Source organism: Hypanus sabinus, chromosome 29, assembly GCF_030144855.1.
Source record: "Hypanus sabinus isolate sHypSab1 chromosome 29, sHypSab1.hap1, whole genome shotgun sequence".
In the NCBI taxonomy this organism is placed as follows: domain Eukaryota; kingdom Metazoa; phylum Chordata; class Chondrichthyes; order Myliobatiformes; family Dasyatidae; genus Hypanus; species Hypanus sabinus.
In genome coordinates, this window is record NC_082734.1 from 14,759,328 (window position 1) to 14,786,793 (window position 27,466).

Below are 27,466 nucleotides of genomic sequence, written 5' to 3' on the forward strand. Positions count from 1 at the left end.
AGGAACAGGTGAATTCTACTGTAGCATTCAGTTTGACATTTTCACAAGACACTTAACTTTGCCCACTTGGAGGTGACAGGCTGATATGAAACGGTGGTGAGCTGGGTCTGTTTTCTAAGGGTGACTCTAGAGTGATGACACTCCAAGCCCTACAGCACCCTATATGAGGCCATACGCATCGAATTAGAGACTACTACAGCATGGAAATGTACTGTGCTTTTGTTGGAGTAGAAAACTTCCAGCTGTGGCCTCTTCTACAGAAGAGCTCCTTTGCTGCTTTGAAGATCAACAGAAAGTTTTCTGGTCAGTACGATTCATTGGAGCTCCTCTGGCGCATAAAGATCAGAGGTGACTGTGTTCCATGTAATGTTCAAGATAAATTACCACTTTTTAAAAATACACACAAACCAGTTTACAGCTGATTAGATTTCATAAAAAAAGGCATACAATATTATGCACAAAGCATTTAAGCACAGATGGTCCAAAAGTTATACTGCAGTTTGAAGTGCGAAACATTTAGGAAAATAAACAACCTTTAGAAACTTATTTAAGTGCCCTAAACAGATTTTATACAACTCTCCCCACAACCCCCCTCCCCCCACCCCAATAGTGCACAGAAAGGCGCAGCACTGATGGGACCAGGTTTCAGTCATCTTTCTCAGAATAAAAGGATAATTTCATTCTGTAGTTTCACAATGCCAAAACAAAACATCCTAAGATTCTTTTAAGGTAATCTCAAACATTTTAAAAAGTGTATACGTAAAAAAAGGCATCACCCACGTAGAACTTCACGTCACACCCTGTAGTGACTGCACCATGGGAGCAGTTAGTCATCCTAAGAATTAGCTTGAAAAGACACGGCCTACATGTAAACAGGGTCTGTCGAATCTTAGTTGACAGTCTGCAATTTTTTTTTTACTAGTTACCAGTTTATTCTCCCTCTGACTCACTTTTCAAACGAGTTACAGAGCATCCTTGAAGGTAGGTACATAGTAATTCCCACTGGAGAAGCACCAGAATTTTGCTAAGACCACCATGTTTAGTTGAAAGTCAATGGGCTGGAAATATTAATTATGTAAGTATCCACAGTTCCACTCATCCATCAGAACATGGAACAGACCCTTCAGCCCAGTGTTGTGCCAAACAGCTAAAACACCGATCCCTCCTGCTGACGTACTTCCTGTCTTTCTATGCCTTTCATAAACTTCTATCAGATCTCCCCTCAGCGTCTGCCACTCCAGAGAAAAAACCCAAGCTTATTCAGCTTCTCATGATAACGCATGGTCTCTAAACCAGGCAGTATCCTGGTAAACCTCTTCTGCACCCTCTCCAAAGCCTCAATATCCTTATAGTGAGGCAACCAGAACTGTGCGCAGTACTCCAGATGTGGCCGAAGCAGAGTTTATAAAATTGCAACATAACCTCATGGGACTTTAAAACTCATTGCTTTGACCAATAAGAGCAAGCATTCCATAAGCTACCTTAACTACCTTATCAACCTGTATAGCCACTTTCAAGGAGATATGAACATGAATTAGAACCATCTCCTGAGGGATACGTGGTGGCATTGGTAATCCCAGACATGGAGTTAAGTAAAACCCAGGCCTAGTGTGCTGCCAAGTCACAATAATCACAAGGGATTTCAGTTTTGAGTTGCTGTTAGTGTCCATTTTTAACCATTGTTATGCCTAAATACCATTAACTACAGTTGTTAGGACATCGGACAAAGCCAGAAGCTCACTTAGTGACCAAGACCAGCCCTACATCAACCAGCTGGCCAGACTGAGAACAGCAGGCACTAAACGTACCGCAGGGAGGTACTTCCTGCCAAAGAGGGCAAATAGAAAAGGTACTGTCTTATCAACAGGCAATCGAAACAAACAGTGACATTCTCCTTGCCCTTCCCCCCCTCTACATCTTTTTTCTCCAGTCCTACTGAAGAGTTTCAGACCAAAAAACGTCGACTGTTTACTCTTTTCCACAGATGCTGCCCAGCCTGCTGAGTCCCTCCAGCATTTTGTGTGTGTTGCTGCCATTTTTTAAGCTGTTCTTATCAACATTTTGTGCAGCAAGTCACTTTTGGGTATATTGGCTCTTAGACTGAAGATTTTTGACGTGTGTGGTACATTCAGATTGCTTTGGCATTGTAAAAAGTTACAAAATCTGGGCTGTTGAAATGGTAACTCACAATTAGGCAATGAGGTGTTTCATAGGAAACTACATCATACCTGAACAGGTTAAGAGTAATCGACCTGCTCTATTTCATACAAAGACTGTGACCACAGTACCTTCCAGATTGCTCTTGCCCTAGAAGGAGAAGAGGGGATTAGTTTGGGACAAATGCCATTCAAAAGGTCCCTTGATCTCAAACTTTTTGGATTGACCCTCAAAAGTCCTCCACTCCCTCAGTGCACATCAATACAGCCCTGCAGTCTCGTCTAGACACCAGTGCCTGGCAGAAGGACAGGGGGGATTGGCTCCACGTCCATCTTGGGCCTTCTCAATGCCGCCAGCATTTCTCTCTGAGCAGCATCTTGGCTTCCAGTCTCAACGTCACCAAAGGAGCTCTTGATTATCAGTGGCGAGGCCGTCACCAGCTCGTGCCATTGTCTGTCGTCCTTGAGGCTCTCCTGCGTCCCGTCAAAGTTCAGGAAAGGTATGGTCTGCTTCTCCACTCCCACCGGTTCCTCTTTGATACCTTGCTCTGTGGCTTCGATATGCTGAATGGCCTTTAGAGTAAAACAGATGTTTGAGTGACCAGGTAACAACCAATTTTCATCTAACTCCCATTCATAATATGTGCTGTCACCATCAATTATTTTCTGCTTTAACAAGGGGGTTAATGACAATTAAAGGACCACCTAAGCACATTAAAACTCCAATAACCCAGACTACAGGATGCTACTAATGAGATCTGATACACAGTTTATGTCACACATTAGGCTGTGGTAGAATAACACCCTGCACACTGGACCTTGGTTCCAGCCCCTCTCCCTTCCCTGACCACACACTGGAACCAGCACAATCTGATCCAATGAGTGAACTAGCAGTCAGACCATGAGGATTTGTTAATGATCTGATAATGGATGATTGGATTTTTTTATTGGGTATTGTGTCATCCACACGAACAGTCCCTGACCTCTCATCAGATTGTAGCAGAGATCGACTCCACCCAAATCCTAGCACCTAACCTTCTGATGCCGTCTTGCTGACTAACTTCTGTCCTAAAATCAACCCCTCACCTTCTGCACCAAGATCCCCGCAATGAGACAGTGCCCTCTGATCTGTGGCGTAACTCTATGACCCTTGCTGGAGCAACGGCCCCTGACCCCAACCTATGCACACACTTGACAGTGACCCCACCTGAGCTGTATGATAGTGATTGCTGACCTGTGTGAGTGACACACGAGGATGAACCTCTTTCACCCTCTATCACCTCTGATCTCCTTGCTGGTAACATTATGGCCTCCTCCACCGACCCTCCCAACACCTATCACGCTGACGCAAGCCCCCGTCGAACCCCCACTATACCTGTACAATGGTGTCCAGATTCTGTTTTGACGTGGACACGGAGCTGATGACGGAGCTGGGCGCCATGGTAACCACATTGACCTGCAGCACACTCGGAGGCAGAGGAGCTGGCACTATGACCGTCGGGTGGTGAGTTGGGGCCAGCGGACTATGCGTGACGGGCAGCTAAACAGGGAACAAAGCAAATGATGTTAACAGGAACGTCGCCGGCTAGGAAAAGCACATTCAGCTGAGCAGCAAAGGAGGCAAGTTTTGTTTTCAGACTGACCTCAGGGTGGGAGAGGAGCACTGCAGAGAGAGCGAGATCCAGGCAAAGCGTGAGGGACGGGAAAAAGATAGGCAGAGACAGCGCAAGGAGAGACGGAGAGAGCTGTACCCTGTGAGCAGCGGCTGGAACAGTGGGTGAGTGGGAATCCTGTGCCCGGTGGGCGAGGAGGGCAGGTATGTCCAGCAGGTAAGAGGAAGGCAGGAAGAGGGAGATAAAAGAAAACTTCGGCAGACGGCCCCATATCTTGCAGACTTTCTCCCCACCTTAACACCCACAACTCTACAGACTGGGACAACGCTGCCTTTAGCCACCTGATTGAAATGTTGGAGCAGCTTTACCACATGCCTCCTGACTGGGGAGATGGCATGGGGCACACACATGTATTTGCCCTCTCATATTCCTGCACACCCTCCTGCTCACACGCTCGTTCTTACACAATCACCCGCCCTCATTCAGCGTAAAGCCATTATCATTATTATGTGTTATGTCGTATGACGTGGGCAATCATAGTCTTTGGCCACGGTTGTTCTTGGCAAATTTTTCTACAGAAATGGTTTGCCATTGCCTTCTTTGGGGCAGTTTCTTTACCCCAACCATTGTCAATACTCTTCAGAGATGGTCTGCCTGGCATCAACATGGTTGCATACCAGGACTCATGATATGCTCATACAACCATCCACCACCAGCTCTCACAGCTACACAGGACCCTGATTGGGGAGCTACGCCTTGCCCAAGGGTGACCTGCAGGTTAGTGGAAGGAAGCAGTGCCTTACCCCTCCTTTGGTAGAGACCTTGCCACTATTCTGTGAAGAGGGCACTGCCAACGCCTCCTCAACTCAGAAATAGAGCAGAGACGTTTGAATGACAATAAAGTGAGCAGGGAACGGGAAGATCAGAGTTAATGCCCATCCCCACTCCCATCCAGGACAAAATCCGGGGGCTCCCAACCTGGGGCCCAAGGCATAAGAAAGGGTAGGCACCCCTGCCTCAGTCACCACCCGCCATAGCCGGGACCCTACCTGTGCAGTGCCAATGGCTCTCTGCTGCTCCTCCAGCAACAGCCTGCGTCGCTCCAGCACCTTGTCGTGGTCCTGCACCAGCGCCTCCTTCAGCCTGCCGGGCTGCAGCCGGGACTCCAGGGATTTCACCTACGGGAAGACACCGCAGATCGTTCCTCTGTGCTCGTACCAACTCTCTCCGCCGAGTCCCGCCCCAGAACCCTGCAGGCATCCCTCGGGAGACGAGTCGGGCATGGAGTGCCAATTTCCCCTCCAGGGCAGCACGCTTGGTGTGACTCTGTTACGACCCAACGACCGGGGTTCATTCCCCCCGCTGTCTGTAAGGAGTAGGCCAGTGGAGGGAAGGAGCGCCTTACACCTCTTTTGGTAGAGATGCAACTCCATCCTGCCACCCAACACTTGGGAGAAATTGTGCTCAGTTTTGATCACCCAGGAAGGATGTCACTAACCTGGAATGTGCATCTTTTCTTTTGCACCAGCATGTTGCTGGGACTGCAGGGCTTGAATTACAAGGAGAGGCTGGACTTCCTTCCCTGAAGTGAGGAGGCCAGGGGGTGACCTTACAGAGGCAGATCGTCACACTCTTTTCCCCTAGGTGAGGTGAGAGCCTCCGCCGGTCAGAGTTGACCATGGATATTGTATCCTAGTGGTCTAGATACCCAAGGCAGGGCAGTATGGTACGGAGAGCAAGCTGTAGCCCATGTAGCAGGCTCCCCCTCTCTGTTCATCTGATAAACCCAAAGGAACGGCAGAGACCAATACAGTTTGGCACGAGCAGCATCGCAGGAGGTGCCAGTCGGCATCGAACTCAATGTAGGGACTCCAGCACCAGATTTACCCTCGGGGTTTACTCCCGAAGCCTTCCCTGTGAGTGGGTACAGCCGCAAGGCGGTGATGGTTTAAGATAAGAATTTTTCCTGGGTAGGGGAGTCTGAAACTAGAGGACGCAGATTTACAAGTCCCCCAAGGGGAAGCTTTCTCACAAAGAGACGGTGAGTAATGGAACAATCTGCCAGGGGATGTGTACAGGTGGTACAATCACAATGTTTGTTAAGACATCGCGACAGTTTCATGGTGCAACAGCTATTCGAACAGAACAACACCACTTAGAGACTAAACACGGGAGGGGGTTTAATCCTGTCTGACACACCACCCATCCAATCCAATTAATAAAATTCAAAGTCAAAGAATAAATTTGATCCTTTAAGGAACTAGCAAAACAAGCAATCTTGAACTGATTTAAAAACTAATGAAATTAAAAATAGCGATAAAACAGCCTATTACACTTATCTGAGCTTTCTTCAACCTAAGTAAGCTATTTAAATGAAGTTAAGCAGTTTTAAGCAAAATTAAGCAGTCAACGAAACAGGCATCATGCTGGCTCACTCCTCAGATCAAACTGACCTAAAGGCAAAATCATTATGACACAACTAAAACTCTGCTTCTACCATGCTCCCACCCACCTGAATAACCACCCATAATAAATGCACAGCGCAAAGTACAATGCAAAGTAAAATAGAGAGATGGACTGGAAAGGTTTAGAGTTAATTAGCCCAAATACAGGGGAATGGGGATTTGCTTGGATAGGCATCCAGTTGAGCATAGACAAATCGTGCTGAAAGGCTTTTTCCGTTGCTCTGTAACTCAATGATTTCATCTGTATTTTTTAAAACTCTGATTTATAATTTAAGTTTTTATTATATTTACTATTGATTTGTACTCCAGGGAGCGTCAAGTGCAGAATCAAATATCGCTGTGATGATTGTACACTCTAGTATCAATTGTTTGGCGACAATAAAGTATTACTACTCCTACCTATGGAGCCATCTTTTCTGTCCAGACCACCTACCTCACCTCTGAGCCCATCACTGACAACAAATTCCCACCCCCAGTGAAAGTATTGTGGACAGTAGATCCCCCTGCCCTATGAATACGCCACGGAGAGCAGAACCCCCCCCCCCCGCCCCACGAACACAATTCAGACCTTCTCCTCCAAGCTGAGCCGCACCAGCCTCTCCTTCTCCAGGTGCTGCCGGAGTTCAGCCAGCTCATCGTCCGCCGAATCTGGAGAGCCGATCCCCTCGTCGGATTCGTCGCCCCGTTTCCGCTTGGGGGAGGAGCCCGAGTACTCCTGGGGAGGAGAGAGGGAAAGCTCTCGCTTATTTCAGCCTGGTATTGAGGGCGCCGCTCCGTTCCCCCGCTGAACGCCAGGACTCTGAAGGGAAACTTCCACGGAAATCCCGAATCACACAACAGCCCAGCTGGTGACCCGTTTATTTTTACTCAAATAGAACACAGTAACAGGCCTTTTCAACTCAACAGGTCTGCACTGGCTAACCACACCCAGCTGAACAATTAACCTCCTAACCCTTTGGGATGTGGGAGGAAATCACACGGTCACGTACAGAGTGGAACTGACCCTGGCTCGATGGCGCTGTAACTTCTCCGAGGCCTCTGTCAGTCAGGGTCGACCATGGATGTTGCTGTCTAGATACACAAGCCAGGGCAGTACGGTACGGAGAGCAAGCCCCTCCTCTCCGTGCATCTGATGGACCCAAAGCAACGGCCGAGACCGATACAGTTTGGCAGCAGCAGCGCTGCGGGAGTGGCCGGTCAGCGTTGAACTCAACGCAGGACTGCCTTAGGGGCTCCAGCTCTGGATTTACTCCTGAAGCCATCTCCGCGAGCGGGTATAGCCACAAGGCAGCAGAGGTGTGAAATTCAATTCTCACTGCTGCCTGTAAGGTGTTTGTACGTTCTCCCCGGGGCCCAATGGGTTTCCTCCGGGTGCTCCGGTTTCCTCCCACAGTCCAAAGGCCATAAGACATAGGAGCAGAATTAGGCCATTTGACCCACAGAGTCCGCTCCACCACTCCATCACGGCTGATTTCTTTTCCCTCTCAAACCTATTCTCCTGCCTTCTCCCCATAACCTTTGACACCCTGACTAATTAAGAACCCGGTGGGGCTGAGATGGTCTCCGATCTTTGCCACGGTCAGAGAACAGCTCAACCCAGCCATCAACCACACAAGCTACACGTTTTCCAAATTAAGAACCTATCAACCTCTACTTTAAATATACCCAAATGGTCCGGCCCCCACAGCCATCTGTGGCAATGAATTCCTCAGACTCACCACCCTCCGGCTGAAGAATCCCTCATCTCTGTTCTAAAGGGACGTTCCTCTATTCTGAGGCTGTGCCCTCCGGTCCTAGACTCCCCCCACTATCGGAAACATCCTCGTTAATCGGTCACATGGGTGTAATTGGACAGTGTGGCCTGGTACCTCTAGGTAATAAATGAATTGGATTAATTGGTGATTACTCGTAGGGATGCTAAATAAATCAGTACAAACAATAAGACGTGCCTTCCCGGTCAACAAGGCTCCAGTTTCCATGCCCGCTCACCTGTACCAAGCGTTTCAGATGTGCGTTCTGCTGCATCAGCCGGGTTTTATCCTCCTCCAGGGCAAAGATGTACTCTGCCGTTTGTTGTAGGATCGCAGCCTGCCAGCAGAGAGTGAGATAGTCACTTTGACAATAGACAGTAGGCGCAGGAGTAGGCCATTCGGCCCTTCTAGCCAGCACCGCCATTCACTGTGATCATGGCTGATCATACACAATCAGTACCCTGTTCCTGTCCTCTCCCCATATCCTTTGACCCCGCTATCTATAAGAGCTCTATCTAACTCTCTCTTGAATGCATCCAGAGACTTGGCCTCCACTGCCTTCTGGGGCAGAGCACTCCACATATCCACCACTCTCTGGGTGAAAAGGTTTTTCCGCATCTCTGTTCTAAATGGCCTACCCCTTATTCTTAAACTGTGGCCTCTAGTTCTGGACTCACCCATCAGCGGGAACATGCTTCCTGCCTCCAGTGTGTCCAATCCCTTAATAATCTTATATGTTTCAATCAGATCCCCTCTCATCCTTCTAAATTCCAGTGTATACAAGCCCAGTCACTCCAGTCTTTCAACATATAACAGTCCTGCCATTCCGAGAATTAACCTTGTGAACCTACGCTGCACTCCCTCAATAGCAAGAATGTCCCTCCTCAAATTTGGAGACCAAAACTGCACACAATACTCCAGGTGGGGTCTCACCAGGGCCCTGTACAGCTGCAGAAGGACCTCTTTACTCCTATACTCAATTCCTCTTGTTAAAAAGGCCAGCATGCCATTAGCTTTCTTCACTGCCTGCTGTACCTGCATGCTTGCTTTCTTTGGCTGATGTACAAGAACACCTAGATCTCGTTGTACTTCCCCTTTTCCTAACTTGACTCCATTTAGATAATAATCTGCCTTCCTGTTCTTGCCACCAAAGGGGATAACCTCACATTTGCTGTTAAACAAACCCCCCTCCTTGCAACATTATATGGAAGCTCTGAGCAGAGAGGGGTGATGCTTTAGGCTGTCTGTCGAAAGTCAACATCAAGTGCAGTCTGTCTCTGCCTCCAGAAACCAATCCGATTTGTTTTAGTTTGCTGAGTAAACGGGTGTAAGGAGCTGACAGGTTAAGTTTTATATTCACCCATTATTGCCAATAAGGTGCCCTCCTGACCTGAACAAAGTTTTCTGTAAGTTCACTTTTGGAGAAGTTCATTTTGACACTGAAATGGGACCAGCACTAGGTTGGGTTTTAAGGGCTCGTGAGCAGATAAGACATTCAGAGTCAATTCTTCTTCTGTTTGTGCTAAACATGCCCCAATACAATTTAAGGTTGTACATTGGGCTCACATGTCCAAGGATAAACTTGCTCGATTTTATTCTTGTGTTAATCCAACCTGTGACAGATGTCATTCTGAAGTTGCTTCATGACCCACATGTTTTGGTCTTGCCCCTGCTTGCAAAATTATTGGAAAGATATTTTCGGTATTATTTCAAAAGTTCTGAATATTAAATTGCAACCGCATCCTATTACTGCAATTTTCAGTTTACCAATGGTGGATAATAGTTGTTTATCCCCCCCAGCTCGGCGGATGATTGCATTTGTTATGTTAATGGCTAGAAGATCTATCCTTTTGAACTGGAAAGAAATTAATCCTCCAACTATATTTCAGTGGTTTTCTCAAACTATTTCTTGTTTGAGTTTAGAAAAAATTAGAAGTGTTATCTTTGAACCTTCAGTTAAATTTGAAGAAACTTGGAGACCATTTATTCAACATTTTCGTATGAGCTAAACTGACTTTTCCTAAACCTTACTTTTATTATCCTTAATTACTTGGAGGGAGGTACGGGGTTATTGACGCTACCGTGTATATTTGACATAATGCAATGGCCCATGTCGGTTAGGGTTTTTTTTTCTTTTTTTTGGGGGGGGGTTCTTATTTACTCCATTTTTTGTATCAGTTTGGGAGGTTATTATATATGGATTATCATCTATTTGTATTTATACCTTAACCTATTAATTATGTACTCTCAAGCTCTCTGTATTCATGTTTCATTTATGTTTGTTTAAAATGAATAAAAAGATTTAAAAAGAAAGACATTCAGACAGGTGACACAGCCTCAAGATTCGGGGGAGCAGATTTAGGGCGGAGATGAGGAGGAACTGCTTTTCCCAGAGGATGGTGAATCTGTGGAATTCTCTGCCCAATGAAGCAGTGGAGGCTGCCTCAGTTAATATATTTAAGACAAGGTTGGATAGATTTTGGATAGAAGGGAAATTAAGGGTTATGGGGAAAAGGTAGGTAGGTGGAGACGAGTCCATGGTCAGATCAGCTGTGATCTTACTGAATGGCGGGGCAGGCTCGGTGGGACAGGTGGCCGACTCCTGCACCTATTTCTTATGTTGTTATGTGATGATGGAACCCAAGGTCCCAGCAGAAAGTTAGTTATGGATCCCACGCAGTAGGGTCCCTTGCTGTCGACACAGGGCCAAAGAAAATAAAGGGCTGTACTGCCGAAGAAAAGGCCTAAACAAGGTGTATGAAACCACGAGGGGGTTTAGATAGGATGAATGTGCGCAGTTTTTCTCCTAGGGTTGGAGAATCAAGAACCAGAGGGCATTGGTTTAAGGTGAGAGGGGTGAGATTTAATAAGTTCGTGAGGGGCAAATATTTTTTCTTCACGGATACGTGGAATGAGCTTCAGAGGAAGCAGTTGAGGCAGGTGTATGAACAATTTTTAAAAGGCAGTCAGATGGGCACCCGGAGAGAAGCTTAGAAAGTTATAAACCAGATAAGGGCAAATGGGCCTCGACTGGATAAGCATCTTGGTCGGTATGCATCAGATGGGCTGAAGGGTCTGCTTGGACCACTTGATTGGCAAACACTGCCTGCCAACTCCGCCACAGGAAAAGGAACGATGGTCGTTACCCCATGGATGACGGGTGAGAAATGGACCAGAAAGCCCGCAAAGGAGGAAAGTCTGGTTGTCGTACGCAGGTCCCGAGAACCTTAGTGTGTGCAGTGAATCAACCATGGGAACAAGGTGCTAAACCCTCTCCTCACTGTCACACTGGGCACCAGAGAGAAGAGAAACCTAAGCTCCATGAGTCCCCAGAGGTCACCCCGGCGACAGGGTTGAGGTTGGAGACTGACCCACTCTCTCAGCTCAGGAGAGGGCACGGGAAGTGAAAGAAGTCCCAAACCGGGGTGGGGTGGGGGAAAGCATCACCACCTGCTTGGAACGGGTCCTGCAAAAAGGCCTTTGCCGGTCAGCTGAGGGGCGTAGCAAGCGGCAGCGGTCGACGGGAGGGAGGAAGCGGGCCGACACTGACCTTGCTCAACTTCTCGCCATCCGTGTGGGGCAGCAGCACCTTCAGGGACTGGAACCCGGCGTTGATGCTCTGCATGCGTCGCCGCTCATTGCTGTTGGCGATCTCCCTGCGGATGCGCCGGTCGTGATCCCGCTGGCTCTCTGGCGTCAGCGGGATGTTCGAGAGGCTGGAAAGGCAAGAGGACTCGGCGTGAAAGGGGGCCGAGAAGCGGAAGGAACCAACCCCGCTCTCCCGATCGCAGAAGCTGGCCGGGCAGGGTACAGGGAGCAGCTAAACGGGTGCCAGGCTTAGAGTCCGCTTAATGCAAAGGGCAGAGAAACCAGCCACTGACTGTCAAACTCAGGTATTCAATTACTCAAAACCATCTGAAACTACAGATCGGAAATCTAAACCAAGAGTGTCAGTGTTAATGAGAACACGTCTGGAATTTTGGATTTTGAGTTTAGTTACTGCAATCATCTGGGGATTAAAATGTCAGTTCGTCACTCTATACCTTCGTCCCCAGAATCCCAAATACCAAAACTTAAAACAAACATGTTGGAGACATTCGGTCAGGCAGCAACTGTGGAGAGAAAAACAGAGGTAATGTTTCAAGCCCAACCAAGGCTCTTGAACCAGATAGACTAACTCCATTTCTCTTTCCACAGATGCTGCCTGACCTGCTGAGTGTTTCCAGCATTTTCTGTTTTTCCATTCCAGGCTCTCGGTCTTTCTGTCTCCAATCGTCACCTGTGTGTCATAACCCTCGATGGTACAAAAATACCGGCTGTGTTGTGTGGTCGGTGGAATAATGGCCTCATCAGGACTGATCCCCCGGCCCCCACGGTTCGATGTAATTGTCTCTGTGCCACACCAGATGTTTATCTGTGGATCTTTGATTCGAGGAGACAAAGCATTCAAACAGGACTGCAGGAGAGAAATGGCAAAAGAAGAGCAGTGGGGAATTGGAATAAACGGGACAGATGGGGGGGCAGAGGAGGGAGAGGACAGAGAGGAGCGAGGGGATGAGAATCGGGTGGGAAACAGAGAGATGGTGGGGAGACAAGAGACGGGGAGGGGCGATGGGGGGGAAGGGAGTCGGTGGGGAGGAGACAGGGAGGAGGATGGGAAGGGGGCAGGGGAGGAGACTGGAGGGGGGAGGGAGACAAGGGGTGAGGGCTACTGAACAACACACAAATACTTTCAGCCCCAGATGGTCTGGTAATTAACCCCAAAATCCAGCACGATCTCACTAACACTGACACTCTCGGTTTAGGTTTCTGCTCTGTGGTTCCGGAGGGTTTTCTGTAGCGTAATAGCCGAGTTTAACACTCGGCAATGCCTGATTGGAGCTGGTTTCTCTGGCCTTTTCAAGAAGCTCATTGTTTCTGCCAGGATCCGGTCTGACTCCTCCTCCTCTGTGCCCTGACTGTTGTGGGGCGTGTGGGCTCTAATTGTCCACCGAGTTCACAGCTGCTTTGATCTGCAATGTGTAAGGTTTGAACGTGACTTCTGAACACAATGGGAATATTATAATGGTTGTCTGCAAATAACTAAGCTTCTTTGGCAAGTAGCCACAACAGGAAGAATTTAACCCTTCCTCTTCCAGCTGCCCTGAAGCCCTGTAAAACCAAGCCAGCGTCTGCAGTGCTGCTGGGATCACATTAACCATGTCAAATGCTTGTAGTTCCAAATCTTCAGCCACAATTGGAGTGTTGGATAATGGGAGTTGTGCACGGCAGCTAGTATAGAAATATTGGGCCAAATAATTCAGTCTTCACTGTGGAAGACACAGACAGACATCAATGACAATCGACAGCATTATGCATGGTTGACATCTCTCTCTGATCTTCTGTGCCGCCCTGGCGGAGATGTCTGAAATAGCCACTGACAACATGTCCTCCACAGTCATGTTGACAGCAGAAGAACTAGCATTCGATCATGAGTTTTAGACAGGATCTCCCACCAAGGCTGGCTGCGTGCCACAATCTTTTCTGGAGGCTGTCAAAACCTCGGGAAAGTTGGCTACAACCTCCAGCAGCCCCAGGGGTCACTGTAAACCAGCAGCTATTGACGAGTACGGGTCGGCCAATGCCTGCTGACCAGAACTGGATGTCCCAAAATCCAAACACCACCCTCCCAAATCCTCTCTCAACGGTCACCCAGCACAATCAGAGCTGGCCACAGATCAGAACAGGCACGATGGCAGATGACCTTAATAAGTGTTTAACGTCAGTCTTCACTGTGGAAGACACAGACTGACAGACACACTAGTAGTATGCAAGAAATTCGAGAGATGAGTAGTATTATTACTAAGGAGAGGGTGCTTGGGTATCTGAAAGGTCTGAAGGTAGATAAATCACCAGAACCAGATGAAGTACGTCCCAGGGTTCTGAAAAAGGTATCTGAAGAGATTGTAGGGGCATTAGTAATGATCCTCCAAGAACCTCCAGATTCTGGAATTGTTTTGGAGGACTGGAAAATTGCAATTGTCACCCCACTCTTTAAAAAGGGAGGGAGGCAGAAGGAAGGAAATTATAGACCAGTTAGTCTGTCTTCAGTGGTTGAAAAGATGTTGGGATTGATTATTAAGGACGAGGTCTCGGGGTACTTGGAGGCACCTGATAAAATAGGCCAGTCAGCATGGTTTTCTTTGGGCGAAGTCTTTGTGTGGCAAATCTGATGGAAAAAACCGGCAGGATAGTGGATGTTGTTTGCTTGGATTTTCAGCAGCAAGCCTTTGACCAGGTGCTGCACGCGAGGCTGTTAAACAAGATAAGAGCCCAGGGTACTACGGGAAAGATATTTGCAAGGACAGAAGATTGACTGACTGGCAGGATGCAAAGAGTGGGAATAAAGAGCCCCTTTTCTGGTTGGCTGCCGGTGACTAGTGGTGTCTGGTGTTGGGACTGCTTCTTTTCACATTATATGTCAATGACTTGGATGACAGAACTGATGGCTTTGTGGCCAAGTTTGCAGATGATATGAAGATAGGTGGAGGGGCCGGTAGTGTCGAGGAAGCAGAGAGTCTGCAGAACGACTTACAGACAGATTGGGAGAATGGCAAAGAAGTGGCAGATGGAATATAGAGTAGGGAGGTGTAAGCTGATGCACTTTGGTAGAAGGAATAAAGAAGTAGGCTATTTTCTAAGCAGCGAGAAAATTAAAAACTAAAAGGTGCAGAAGGACTTGGGAGTCCTCGTGCAAGATTGCTGAAGGTTAATTTGCAGATTGAGTTGGTGGTAAGGAAGACAAATGTAATGTTAGCATTCACTTCAAGGGGACTAGAAATCAAAGGCAAGGGAGTGACGGTGAGGCTTTATAAGACGTTGGTCAGACTGTCCACTTGGAGTGTTGGGCCCTTATCTAAGGTAAGTTGCTGGCACTGGAGAGGGTCCAGAGAAGGTTCACGAGAATGATTCCAGGGAATGAAAGCGTTAACAAGAGTAATCCTTCCCCAGAGTACTCGCTGAATAAACTCTTCTTGGCCTTCCAGCCGGGTAAGGGTATCAATTACAACCGACGTTTCTGAGACAAACTCGGCCATCTTTTTCAGGGATGACTCCTGAGAAGAGTTTATTTACAGACATTTGTATATGAGGAGTGTTCAATGGCTCTGGACCTGTACTCACTGGAGTTTAGAAGAACAAGGAGGGAATCGAATACTGAAGGGTCTGGGTAGTGTGGGTGTGGGGAGGATTTTTCATACAGTGGGTGAGTCTCGGACCAGAGGCCGCAACCTCAGAATAGAGGGGCGGCCATTTAGAGCAGAGATGAGGGGGTATTTCTTTAGCCAGAGGATAGTGAATCTGTGGAACGGATTGCCACAGGCAGCTGTGGAGGCCAGGTCAATGAGTGTATTTAAAGCAGAGGTTGATAGGTTCCTGATTGGTTAGGGCAGCAAAGGTTATGAGGAGAAGGTGGGAAAATGGCAACTCGATGGGTCGAATGGCCTATTTCTGCTCCGAGAGTTGATGGTTTTATAATAAAACATGCTAGATGCAGCCTTCTACTTGTTCACGGCCCAGCTGTAGTAATTTCCACTTTGAACTGGAAAGCAGTCACACCCCGTTGGGTTGGTGGACAGGATGCAGAAAACAACGCACTGATCGTGCACAGGCCCTCCCCACGTTACAAATGTGTTTACGTGTAACCCCCCCCAGGATAATCGTTTCCACCGCAGGCAAAGGCCTCCCCACCATGGAGCCCCCGAGAGCAGGGCCACGTTCTCTTCCCACTACCACCAAGGGGCAGGAAGATTGCAGGAGCCTTGGGCCCCCCACCATCAGGCTCAGGAACACTTATTGCTATTGAATCAGTGAGGATAGCTCACTGGCACTGTTTATTTAATAGACACACACACACACACACCGTAATTCAGCGTCCTGTTTCTCTATATTGCATTGTACTATTGCCACAAGGTTAACAAATTTCACGACACATGGGAGTGTTATTAAACCGCCCCCTGATTCTGAACTTCATGCTCCCCGTTTCATTGGGGGAGGCCATCTGCTTTGGAATTCGAGTTGTGCTGTCAGCACTGTATTAACAATGTGACACCCAGCTCACTGAAAGGGGCCATTGAGAGTGGGACACCATTGTAACCAGGTAGGATACACAATTTTTAAAAAAAAACTTAGGTTAATTAGCGCTCCACCACCATTCGTTACAACCTGGTTACTATTTCCAGGGACTTTGTGTATTTTTGACCTGTGGACTTTCTTAAAACTGGCCACCTATCCGTAACGAGGGAATGAATGGCCCGAGGTAACTTTACAACAAAACCTGTTGCGATGTGAGGAATGAGGCAGAACATTGGAACTGAACTGACATTTAAAGAACCGACATCCCGAAGGAACCAGATCACAAGATCGCTTTCGTTTTATAAACCTGCTCCAGCTCTCTGGTGTTCTTTCGCCCTTCTCTTAACTTCCAACAATCTCCCTCAAAAGATAATTAGCAGGCCAGCTTTTTTTAAAAAAAACGGAATACGTAAAAACTATAAGGGATGCAGACTCGATTGATACTTTTTCTCAAAACCTGTTAATTTAACAAGCATAACTTTGTTTTTTATTTTCATTATTTATTTTCATGTTTGCACTTTTATCCTACAGTACTGTGAGAGCTAAATCGTTTGCATGAAATCTGTTTTACAACTAAATTATTAATATTACATACAAAATAGACCGGAAGGCCTCTTCCCACGTACAAATGATTTTATGTTGTACTTTGTGCAAGCAACATTTTTATAGGCGATAAATGACGTTTTTAAGAGTAATCTGCTCGATGCGCAATCGACAGTGGTAGGGGAGTGAGGAGGAGGAGGGCGTGAAACTTGAGCGCCTGACAGATCCTACACTAGCCCCCCTCTCCCCGTTGTACTGCTGCCCATCACAACCAGACACTGCCTTCAACAGCCAATGGGATTCACCAGCAGCCTCGTCAATTTCAGCCCCATTCATAAAATTCACAATCCTCCAACCTTCCCAAAACTTTTCAATGGGTTCTCCTAAGCCCGTTGGAAATCCGATTTTACTCGATGAAAAGCAGCTAATAAAGTTTTTTTTGAAAAAAACACAAAAGACCTCGTGATTTACGATATTAACGAATTCGCCGCAAAACTAAAATATCACAATCAAAACATTAAAATCTTAAGTCGTATGAAAATTTATATTTTAAAATACTTAATAGACATGTTCACAAAAAAAAAGTGTTAACGATAGTTGTGGTTGAGATAATTAGCATTTAATTTCATTAGTAAAATTGGAAGACCTCGTCTGCATTTATAACGCCCGACCAATTTAAAAAAAAAGCAAATGTGGAGGAAGTTTATTTCGAAGCTCGGTTGAAGTACTACGCAATGGCTGTTTCCAAACTGGACCCGCTTTCCCTCCGCGCCTGAAAGACCTTCGTACGCGGCGATTCCGAAACAGTGGCACGGGGATTTGGATTAGTCACGGAGGGAGATGAGCCAGAAATCATTTATAAGTATTTAAACAAACGACCCCGCTGTGCATTCCGCCCCAGAGCCGGGATCCCAGCAAAACGCCAACAGCCCCCGGGCACAGTCGGACCGACGGGAAATACCCCGACGACACCAGTCTCGATTGAAAATGCCTACTCACTGGTCTCTACGGAACCCGCTATCAGAGAAACCACAACACAAGCTCCCACAGCACAATAGGGGGATAAAAAGCAATGGGGGGGGGGGTTATTTGACTTTTTTAAAAAAAAAACAACATAAAACTAAGTGGTTGGGGTGTAACTTTAGAATAAAAACAAGATTGCAAAGGTAGGCGGATCCACTGACACAAAACAAATACGGCACGGAGGGGCGGCCATGATCTGACAGTCAAGAGAAGGGAAATAATCTATGGAAGATATTATTGCCGAGGGGGCTGGAGACGCGCCGGCCCTTTGGGCAGCCGATGCGTTACTAAAGGTTCGGAAGTTTCGGAAATGAAGGGCCGGGACATCGCAGGACCGAGCATTAGGCGATCCCCACGTGGTCAGCGTTTCGATTTTCGCATCTCCTCCCTCCCATTGATGCAAGTATTCCGCCTGGTGGTCTGTCCCGATTTCCAGGGGAGTTCGGGATTTCTCCAGTGCCCCTTCAAGGGGTAAACAGCTGCGCTTGCGATGGGGTAATTTTTAATTCCCAGCCCCCCCCCTTTCCACGTGGGGATCTGGTTTAAATGCCCCTCCGAGCCTCCTGCACTGATACATTATTTCTGAAATAAACAAACATCACGGGTGCATACACACCTACACAAGCCTCCAATCACTTCCTTCTCCGCTCTGCGGAATTCTTGCAGCGTCTTCGGGCTCGCGTAGTAAGCCATCGACCCTTTGATTTCCTCCATCCTCCAAAACCGAGGCGAGGTTGGCAGACGTGCGAGCGCGTTTTTCCAGACCGGGGGGTTTTGGAGTTGTAGTAAAACAGTTCAGCAATGGCGGGAAACAGCTGGGACCTCGTGGTCAGCTGGAGCCGCAGCACCGCTGTCTGCTTCCGCCCGGGTCCTGGAGCCCGCCGCCGCCGGGACGGACCCAGGTCCGTTCAAATCCGGACAAAGCGGCGCTTGTGTTGCGTGCGACCGGAGTAAGCGGCCCTTCCAACGGCGGCGCCTCTCCGGAGACAAAAGGGGGTTGAGAGCGCCGAGCACCCGAAGCCAGACACCCTGCCGCCGGTTGGGGCTATTGCGGAATCTGGGCGCTTTCCAGTGGCCCGGTGTGGGTAGCGCTATTCTAAAGCAGGATTTCCCCTCTTCTCTTTCCCGAGACCCTCCCACTCTAACTATAAGCACTCAATACAACCCATCAAAGTTCCCCCACCCCAGCCCACCAGTTCAAAACCCTACATTTAAAGCGTACCGGGCGCTAAGCTTTCCACAAAGTCGTACCAGACACCGGTTTTGTTTCACACAGTTTCCACAGCGAGACCTGTGCACCACTAATTCTCACCCGAGGGAAAATAAACTCAGCGGATCGAGCAGCATCTGTGGAGGGAGGCAAAAAAAAAGTGCATGTCAAGGATTGCAGCCCAGACCCTGAGAAAGGGTCGAACAAAGGATGAACCAGGTGGACAGGTGAATGCATTTGGGAGTTCGCTGAGGGAGGAAAATCCATCTCACAGGCAGATCAGATCGGAGGCTTGTCCTGTGACCCAGGGTGCAATGAAATTCCTTGGGGGCACGATGCTCAGGGTCATAGTAAATAGAATTACTAACATGATAAGTGTAAGAAGAGTTAGAAATGTGAGTAATTTCATTGATTCCAAAAAAAGGGAAAGACCTACTGGAATGTGTATCCTATAGACCTATTTCTTTACTGAATGTAGATTTTTAAATCCTCTCTAAGATTCTAGCAAATAGGCTTGAGAGTATCTTGCCTAATGTTATCTCAAACGATCAAACAGGATTTATTAAAAATAGGTACTCACATTTAAATATTGAAAGATTATTAAATATCATTTATTTCCCCTCAACCAAAGAATCTGAATGTATTGTATCTTTGCATGCAGAGAATCCAAATCCTTTAATAGGGTGGAGTGGCCTTATCTATTTCAGGTTTTGAAGAGGTTCAATTTTGGACCCGGATTTATCTCCTGGATTAAATTGATTTATCACGCCCCGTTAGCTATGGTTCTCATTAATAACCAAAAGTCTCCTTACTTTAGATTATATAGAGTTACCCATCAGGGCTGACCCCTTAGCCCTTTATTATTTAATTTGGCTTTAGAACCACTTGCTATTGCTCTTAGGGATTCTAATTCTGTGCAGGGTATTAGGAGAGGGGATAAATTACATAAAGTTTCATTATACACGGATGATTTATTAGTTTACATTTCAAATCCTAAGAAATCTATTCCTTCTATGTTATCTATATTTATGGAATTTGGTACTTTTTCTGGATATAAACTTAATTTACATAAAAGTGAATTATTTCCTATTAATAATTATTTTGATTATTATGATCAAATACCTTTTAATATTGCCAAAAACCATTTTACTTACCTTGGTATCAAAATTACAAAAAATTTTAAAGACCTTTTTCTTCTCTTTAGTTGAATATACTCAACAGGCACTTTCCAAATAGTCGCCTATGTCGATGTCATTGATAGGTCAAATAAATGCTATAAAAATGGTTTTTCTACCGAAATTATTATATATATTTCAAGCAGTTCCTTCTTTTGTTCCAAAAACATTTTTTGATAAAATAGACTCTCTGATTTTGTCTTATGTTTGGAATAATAAAAGCTCTAGAGTGAATAAACTTTTATTGCAAAAATCAAAAAAAGATGGAGGACTGGCTTTACCAAACTTTAGATTTTATTATTGGGCAATTAATATTCGCTATATTACTTTTTGGATTTATGATATAGACGATCAAGATCACCCTTCATGGTTACAGCTGGAGGAAAATTCAGTAATGGGGTTTCCATTAGCTTCTTTATTAGGAGCTCCTCTTCCGTTTTCGTTCTCCAGAATAGGTAGACAAGTTCTTAACCCTATTGTTAAACATACTTTAAAAATTTGGTTTCAATTTCATAGATCGTTTGAATTAAATGATTTTTTACTTTCTAGTAATATTTATTCTAATTTCTTTTTTAAACCATCAACTTCGGATAAGGCTTTTCTAACATGGAAGATTAAGTGAATAAAAACTTTTTTAGATTTGTTTTTACAAGACTGTTTAATGTCTTTTTCACAGTTAATGGATAAATATGATATCTCCAATACACATTTTTTCAGATATTTACAGGTTAGGAATTTCTTAAGTGATTTTTTACCGAATTACCCCTTGGTCTGCTGTTCAAATTTGGCTTATGTTATTTTTTTAGTTTAAACCTGTTCAAAAACGATTAATAGCTATCATTTATAAACAGTTAATGAATGCTCGCACATCGTCTAATGACAGGGTTCAACGCTCCTGGGAAGTAGAACTTCAACTCACTCTCAGATAACCAATGGAGTAAAATTTATTATTTAGTCAATAATTCATCTATCTGCACATGCCATATTTTAATTCTGTTTAAGATAGTACACAGGGCCCATATGTCCAAAGATAAATTAGCACATATTTTTCCTAATATAAGCCCTATTTGTGACAGATGTAACGCAGAAGTGGCTACTCTAACTCGTATGTTTTGGTCATGTGTAAGTTTAAATAATTTTTGGAGGGATGTGTTTGAAATATTATCTAAAGTTATAGATGTGGATGTTCAACCTAATCCACTTACAGCAATTTTTGGGATTTTCCCAGAGGAAGCAAGCAAAGTGTCTGCCTCCGCCCAACATGTGACAGCTTTTTCAACTTTACTGGCTAGGAGAGCTATTTTGCTACACTGGAAAGACTCTAACACCCACTGTTTTTTATTGGCTCTCCTCCATTATGTCATGTCTAAGCTTGGAGAGAACTAGAAGCCGGACATTTGATACATCTTTTGATTTTGAACAAGTCTGGCAACCCTTTATTCAATATTTTCACATGATTTAATTTATCTCTATTTATTTATTTATTTATCTTCCTTTATTCTCTTTGGAGAATATCCTCGTTCATGAAGGTTCGGAGATGACTGGAAGGATGTGTTTCTTTTTTCTCTCTCTTTCTTTTTTAAGTTTATCCTCATTTGGACTGCCCAATCTTTCTTTTTCTTTATTTTTTTTTCTTTCTCTCTTTTTTGTTTTAGTTTAGTTAGTGGGGTTTTTCTTTCTCTATCAATAAAATTTCCAATTTTTTTTTACAATTGCTATGAGGAGTTGTAATTTCTCTCTGACCATTGTATATATAACAGCATAATATATTACCTATTTGAGTTTCATATTATATGCTTTTTGTCTTTAATATTGCTGTTTATATGCTTTTATATTAACTACTTGTTAAACTCCTCTTTCAATTTGTATTTGTTTATTCTTTATTTGAAAATCAATAAAAAAGATTGAAAAATGAGAAGAGTTAGAAATGTTAAGGGGACAATAATAGAAGAAGTTAAAGAGCTATTCACATCATCATAAAAGTTTTTATCCCCCAGACAGATAATCTGATGAATTATTCCGGTTAGTACCCCACCCCCACCCTCTATTACCTCAGTCACTGCACTTTAAACCACTCTTTATAATGTCTGAGAAGCAACTTGGATTCACTCTTATTTGCCTACTGGAGCAATAGGTCCACAGCGGATGCCATTTCATTGGCTCTTCACTCAATCCTGGGACATTTGGACAGCAAAGGTGCATAGATCTTCATTGACTACAGTTTGGCATTCATCATCCCCTCAAAACTAATCAATAAGCTTCAAGTTCCTGGCCTCAACACCTCCTCGTGCAATTGGATCCTGGATTTCCTCACTTGCAGACCCCTGTCAGTTTGAATTGGCAACCATGCCCCCTCCACAGTCTCCGTCAGTACAGGTGCACCACAAGGCTGTGTGCTTAGCCCCCTGCTCTGCTCACTTTACACTTATGACTGTGAGGCTAAGCACAGCTCCAATGCCTTGATTAAGTTTGCTGACAACACCACCACTGTTGGCTGTGAATCACAGGCGGTGATGGATCACCTGGGGGGGGGGGGGGGGAGATTGAAAATCCGGCTGAGTGGTGTCACAACAGCAACCTCTCACTCAATATTAGAAAGACCAAGAGGCTGATTATGGACTTAAGGAGAAAGAAACTGTGAGCGGTCATCGTCACTGGGTCAGAGGGTGGAGAGGGTCGACAACTTTACATTTCTAGGTGTTATCATTTCAGAAGACCCGTCCTAGGCCCAGTGTGACAGTGTAATTGCAAAGAAAGCACAGCAATGCCTCTAATTCCTTAGGAGTCTGCGGAGATTCAGCAGGACATCTAAAATTCTGTCAAACACCTAATAGATGTGTGGTGGAGAGTATATTTACTGGCTGCATCACAGACTGGTATGGAAATGCCAATGTCCTTGATTGGAAAATCCTACAAAAAGTAGTGGATACGGCCCTGTCCAGCACTGAGCACGTCGACATGAAATGTCGTTTCAGGAAAGCAGCATCAATCATCAGGGACCCCCACCACCCAGGCCATACTCTGTTCTTGCTGCTGCCATCAGGGAGAAGGCACAGGAGCCTCAGGATCCACACCACCTGGTTCAAGAACAGTTACTATCCATCAACCATCAGGTTCTTGACCCAAAGGGGATAACTTCACTGCCCCATCATTGAAATGTTCCCACAACCTATGGAGTCACTTTCAAGAACACTTCATCTCATTTTCTCAATGTTTAATACTTATTTCTTCTTCTTCTTCTTCTTCTTCTTCTTCTTCTTATTATTATTATTACTACTACTGTTATTATTTCTTTCTTTTTGGATTTGCACACTTTGTTTGCTCTTGTACACATTGATTCTATTGAGGTTATTATTCTATTATGGATTTATTGAGTATGCCCACAAAAAAATGAATCTCAGGGTTGTCTGTGGTGACATATACGCACTGTGATAACTTATTTGCTTCAAATTTTGTTACAATTACATGCTGATATTTCTGTATTTATCCACATTTTAATCCATATCCATACTTTAACTTCTGACTTTATTTTTAATATAATTCTTTATACTTGTTGAATGTTGTTTTTTTTGTTGCATGTCACACCAACACACAGCAGCAAATTCCAAACACATGTGAACGCACATAGTGAATAATTTTGATTCTTGAGAATGTGACAGTGCCACTGGGGAAGGGCCAGGAAAGAGGGAATTGGTTCAGGAGTTTGATAGCAGTGGGGAAGAAGCTGTTCTTGAGTCTGGTCAAAGTTCAAATGTCAGAAGTCCACAATAACTTTATTATCAAAGTACATATATGTTACCATAGAAGACCTTGAGATTTATTTTTTTGAAATGAATTCACTTTATTTCTTACATCCTTCACATCATGAGGAGTAAAAATCTTCACGTTATGTCTCCAGCTAAATGTGCAATATTCAATTTATAGTACTTTATAATAAATAGTATGTGCAAGAGGACAGTCAATATAACATAGAAATACAATTGTGTCAGCGTGAATTAATCAGTCTGATGGCTTGGTGGCAGAAGCTGTCCGGGAGCCTGTTGGTTCTGGCTTTTATGCATTTCCCGGAAGGTAGCAGCTGGAACAGTTTGAGGTTGGGGTGACTCAGGTCCCCAGTGATCCTTCGGGCTCTTTTTACACAACTTTGCCGGCTTTGTTCAATCAATTCTTTTTTTATTGGGTTACAAATGTGCTGTTTCCTGCAGACAGATTAATAGCCACTAACTGCTCACCATAATATTTGTAAATTATTTGCATATAGAGAGTATTGTAATTATTTTAAGAAAGTGGGTATTTACCTTCAAGAGAGCAAGCAATTGTGACTTTGTCCAAAACAGTGTTACTTGTAACCTAATTTGCATTAAACCTCGTTCATCTATTACCCACAACTTGACCACTGTTACACCACCATCAAGAACGCTTGCTGGACCATCCCACGCCCATACATTGGGAAGTCCAATCACTCCCTGTGTATAGGCAGAGACTACAGACAGCAGCACCAGGTGGCGAGGTCCAGGTCAAGGCAGGCGGAGGAGGACTGCTTTGAGTCAGTTTGATAAATATCTTTGAGTCTGATGAATATGCCACAGTTGTCACCAACTCATCAAGACTGGATGAATGTGTTCCTTCGAAAACATACCAGGCATACCAGTCAAAAAGGCATGGAGTTTCATATTCCGCTGAGGGCTGCATTAGTGGCATTCAAGAACCGTGATCTAGAACATTGCAAGGAGTGAAGGCTATTTTAAGGCTGATAAAACAATCCTGATTGAGGTTGGAGATGGAATCAGGTGCACAGCAGCTCTGGGAGGGTTTGCAGGCCATTACTTTCTACAAAGCGGAACCCAACATCAGGAATGGGAGTGATGCTTCACTCTCAGATGAGCTCAACGCCTTTTATGCTCGCTTTGAATAAAACTACGCTTACTGAGGATCCCTACGGCACCCAGCGACCCTGTGATCTCTGTCTCGGAGGCCAATGCCAAAACATCTTTCAAGAGGGTGAACCCTTGCAAGGCGTCAGGCCCTGATGGTGTGCCTGGGAGGGCTCGGAAAACCAGTGCCAACCGCTGGAGGCATCTTCGATCTCTCAGGGCACCAGTCAGAGGTTCAGAAGGGTGACAATCATATGGGCAAGAGGAGCAGGGTGAGCTGCCTCAATGGCTATCACCCAGATCGACTGTGATGTTGGGAGGTTTGTCACGGCTAGAATCAAGGACCTAAGCACAGGCTGAATTTGTCTATTGCAGTAATAGGTCCACAGTCACTAGCATGCCACTTGGCCTTGGATCTCCTGGACAACAGTAATACTCATGTCAGGCTGCTCTTTATCACCAACGGCTCAGCGTTCAACACTATCATACCCTCATTTCTGATCAACAAGCTCCAAAACCTGGGCCTCTGTACCTCTCTCTGCAACTGGATCCTTGACTTCCTCACAGTCTATGAGACTTAGAACACACGGTATAACAGAATAGGCCCCTGATGTTGTGCCAACTTCTTAACTAAAGAGAAGCTCTGAAAACCTCACCCCTGGAAGGAGAAGGATCTTCGATGGGGGAGAAAGTGAGATGCTGGCCTGGGACAGGGGACAGGGGTGGGCTGCTCTCAGTGGCCTGTGTCCCAGCTGAGGTGATTGGCCCAAGGAGAGGATCAATCTAACCCTCCCCCCACAAAACCCTCAGTTGTCCCTAAAGTATCCGCCTTCACCACCACCCGCAGAGTGATCCATGCACCTACCACTCTTTGTAAAAAAAAATCTACCTCTGATATATCCCTTATTCTGGTCTCCACTCACCTTAAAATCACACCCTCTTGTATTAGCAAGGAAAGAGGTGCTGGCTGTCCACTTCATGCCTTACATCATCTTACATGCCTCTATAAAGTCAACTTTCATCTTCCTTCTCTCCAGAGAGAAAAGCCCTTTCCTGGTAAAGACAAGTTCTCTAATCCAGGAGGCATCCTCTTTGAAGCTTCCACCTCCTTTGCGTAATCAGGCAACCAGAATCGAATACAACAAAATCCGATGGCAGGAGGGGAAGAGGCTGTTCCGAAAACTTTGGGTGTGTGTCCTCAGGCTCCTGTACCTCCTCCCCAGTGGTAGTAATGAGAGTGGACAAGTCCCAGAGGTGAGGCATCACCATTTGAAGATATCCTCATTGGTGAGGAGAGCTGTACCCGTGATGAAGGCACAGCCTCTTGCAAACCTGCACATTGTTCACTCTGTACCAGACACTGTACATCTGTACAGACTTGCAAAGAGTTTTTGGTGACAAACCAAATCTCCTCAAACCCTTAATGAAGCAGCTTGCCTTCTTTGTCTTGGATCTTTAACTTGCCTCTTCTGATATGGGTCTCTGTTGTGGACTGAGAGTGGGAAGGGGCAGGGAGAGAGGAATCGTGGTTGGGGAAGGGGAAAAGAGTGGGAAGCATCATAGAGACATTCTGTAATGATCAATAAACTACAGTAATTGTTTGGGATCAAATTGCCTCGCCTGGTGTCTCAGGGCTGGGTATGTCTGCACCCTCGCTACCCCTGCCCTGGCATTTCCCTGTCAGCTGTCCCACAACCCTCATGAGGCGTTCCACCCTCACAATTTCCAACATCCTCTGCTCCCGCCAGATTTACAAACTCGCTCTCTACTCCACGATGACAAACACAGTACTGTGAAATAGTCTTAGGCACCCTATATGTACTGTAGCTTTGAAATGACGCTATTACAACTTTGAAATTATGTGAATATAATTGTGAAATCTATGTCTATAATTGAGAAATACCATGTAATTAATTATGTGTTAATGAATATAATCCATAAATTTTCTAAATAATAAACGTACCATAATCTTCACTTCGAAACACTTTAGAGCTTCAACGCTTACATTAACAATGTTTCAAGTTACAGCACTGTTACAAGTTGTAACCATGAACTCAGAATGGCAGAGGCTGTCATAGCTCAGGCCCGCGGAGCACCAATGTTATTATGTCTCTATGAGTTGTTCTGACTGCCTGACATCACTTACTTGTTTTGTACGCTGTGGTTTGTGGTTTCTGTTTGTTTGGTGTGCATATTACAAAAGAAGTTAAAGTTAAACTTCCTGCTCGGAGCAATGGTTTGTCCGCACAGCTGTAAAAACATAATAAGGGACTTCGATGAGGCCTTTCTGACTCCACAATCAATTCCTTGGTCTTGTTGGAGTTGAGAGTGAGGTTGCTGTTGCGACACCCCTCAACCAGCTGATCTCTCTCACTCCTGTACACTTGTCAACGCCATCCGAGGGTTTACGAGAGACAGAGGTGTCACCGGCGAATTCCTAGATGGCGACGCAGTCATGAATGTAGAGAGAGGATGGAGCAGTGGCTACGCACTGAGATGTCCTGTGTTCATTGTCAGCGACGAGGAGATACTAACACCGATGAG

At 45.4% G+C, this 27,466-nt stretch overlaps 1 protein-coding gene across 2 annotated transcripts; it reads right to left on the minus strand.

Moving 5' to 3' along the window:
• Nucleotides 1-407: 407 nt before the first annotated feature.
• Nucleotides 408-18,987, minus strand: LOC132383037 (transcription factor AP-4-like). 2 transcript variants are annotated; one of them, XM_059953746.1, is made up of 7 exons: nucleotides 18,886-18,987; nucleotides 11,536-11,701; nucleotides 8,224-8,322; nucleotides 6,803-6,949; nucleotides 4,819-4,947; nucleotides 3,532-3,696; nucleotides 408-2,729 (listed from the first exon to the last, which is right to left on the minus strand). In XM_059953746.1, exons 2-7 carry the CDS (start codon nucleotides 11,608-11,610, stop codon nucleotides 2,439-2,441), a joined length of 906 nt encoding a protein of 301 aa, XP_059809729.1. In that variant the 5' UTR covers nucleotides 11,611-11,701; nucleotides 18,886-18,987; the 3' UTR covers nucleotides 408-2,438. The 2 variants fall into 2 exon arrangements, with proteins under 2 accessions (XP_059809729.1, XP_059809728.1); XM_059953745.1 differs by lacking the exon at nucleotides 18,886-18,987 and adding an exon at nucleotides 18,280-18,840.
• Between the last annotated feature and the right edge of the window lie 8,479 nt (nucleotides 18,988-27,466).

Coding starts and splice junctions, on each gene's coding strand:
- LOC132383037 (XM_059953745.1), bottom strand. CDS start 18,377: ATGGAGGAAATCAAAGGGTCGATGGCTTACTACGCGAGCCCGAAGACG. Junction 8,323..11,535: donor ATGGCGAGAAGTTGAGCAAG/GTCAGTGTCGGC, acceptor CTCTGCTGGCAG/GCTGCGATCCTACAACAAAC. Junction 3,697..4,818: donor GAGCCATTGGCACTGCACAG/GTAGGGTCCCGG, acceptor TTCCCTGTTTAG/CTGCCCGTCACGCATAGTCC.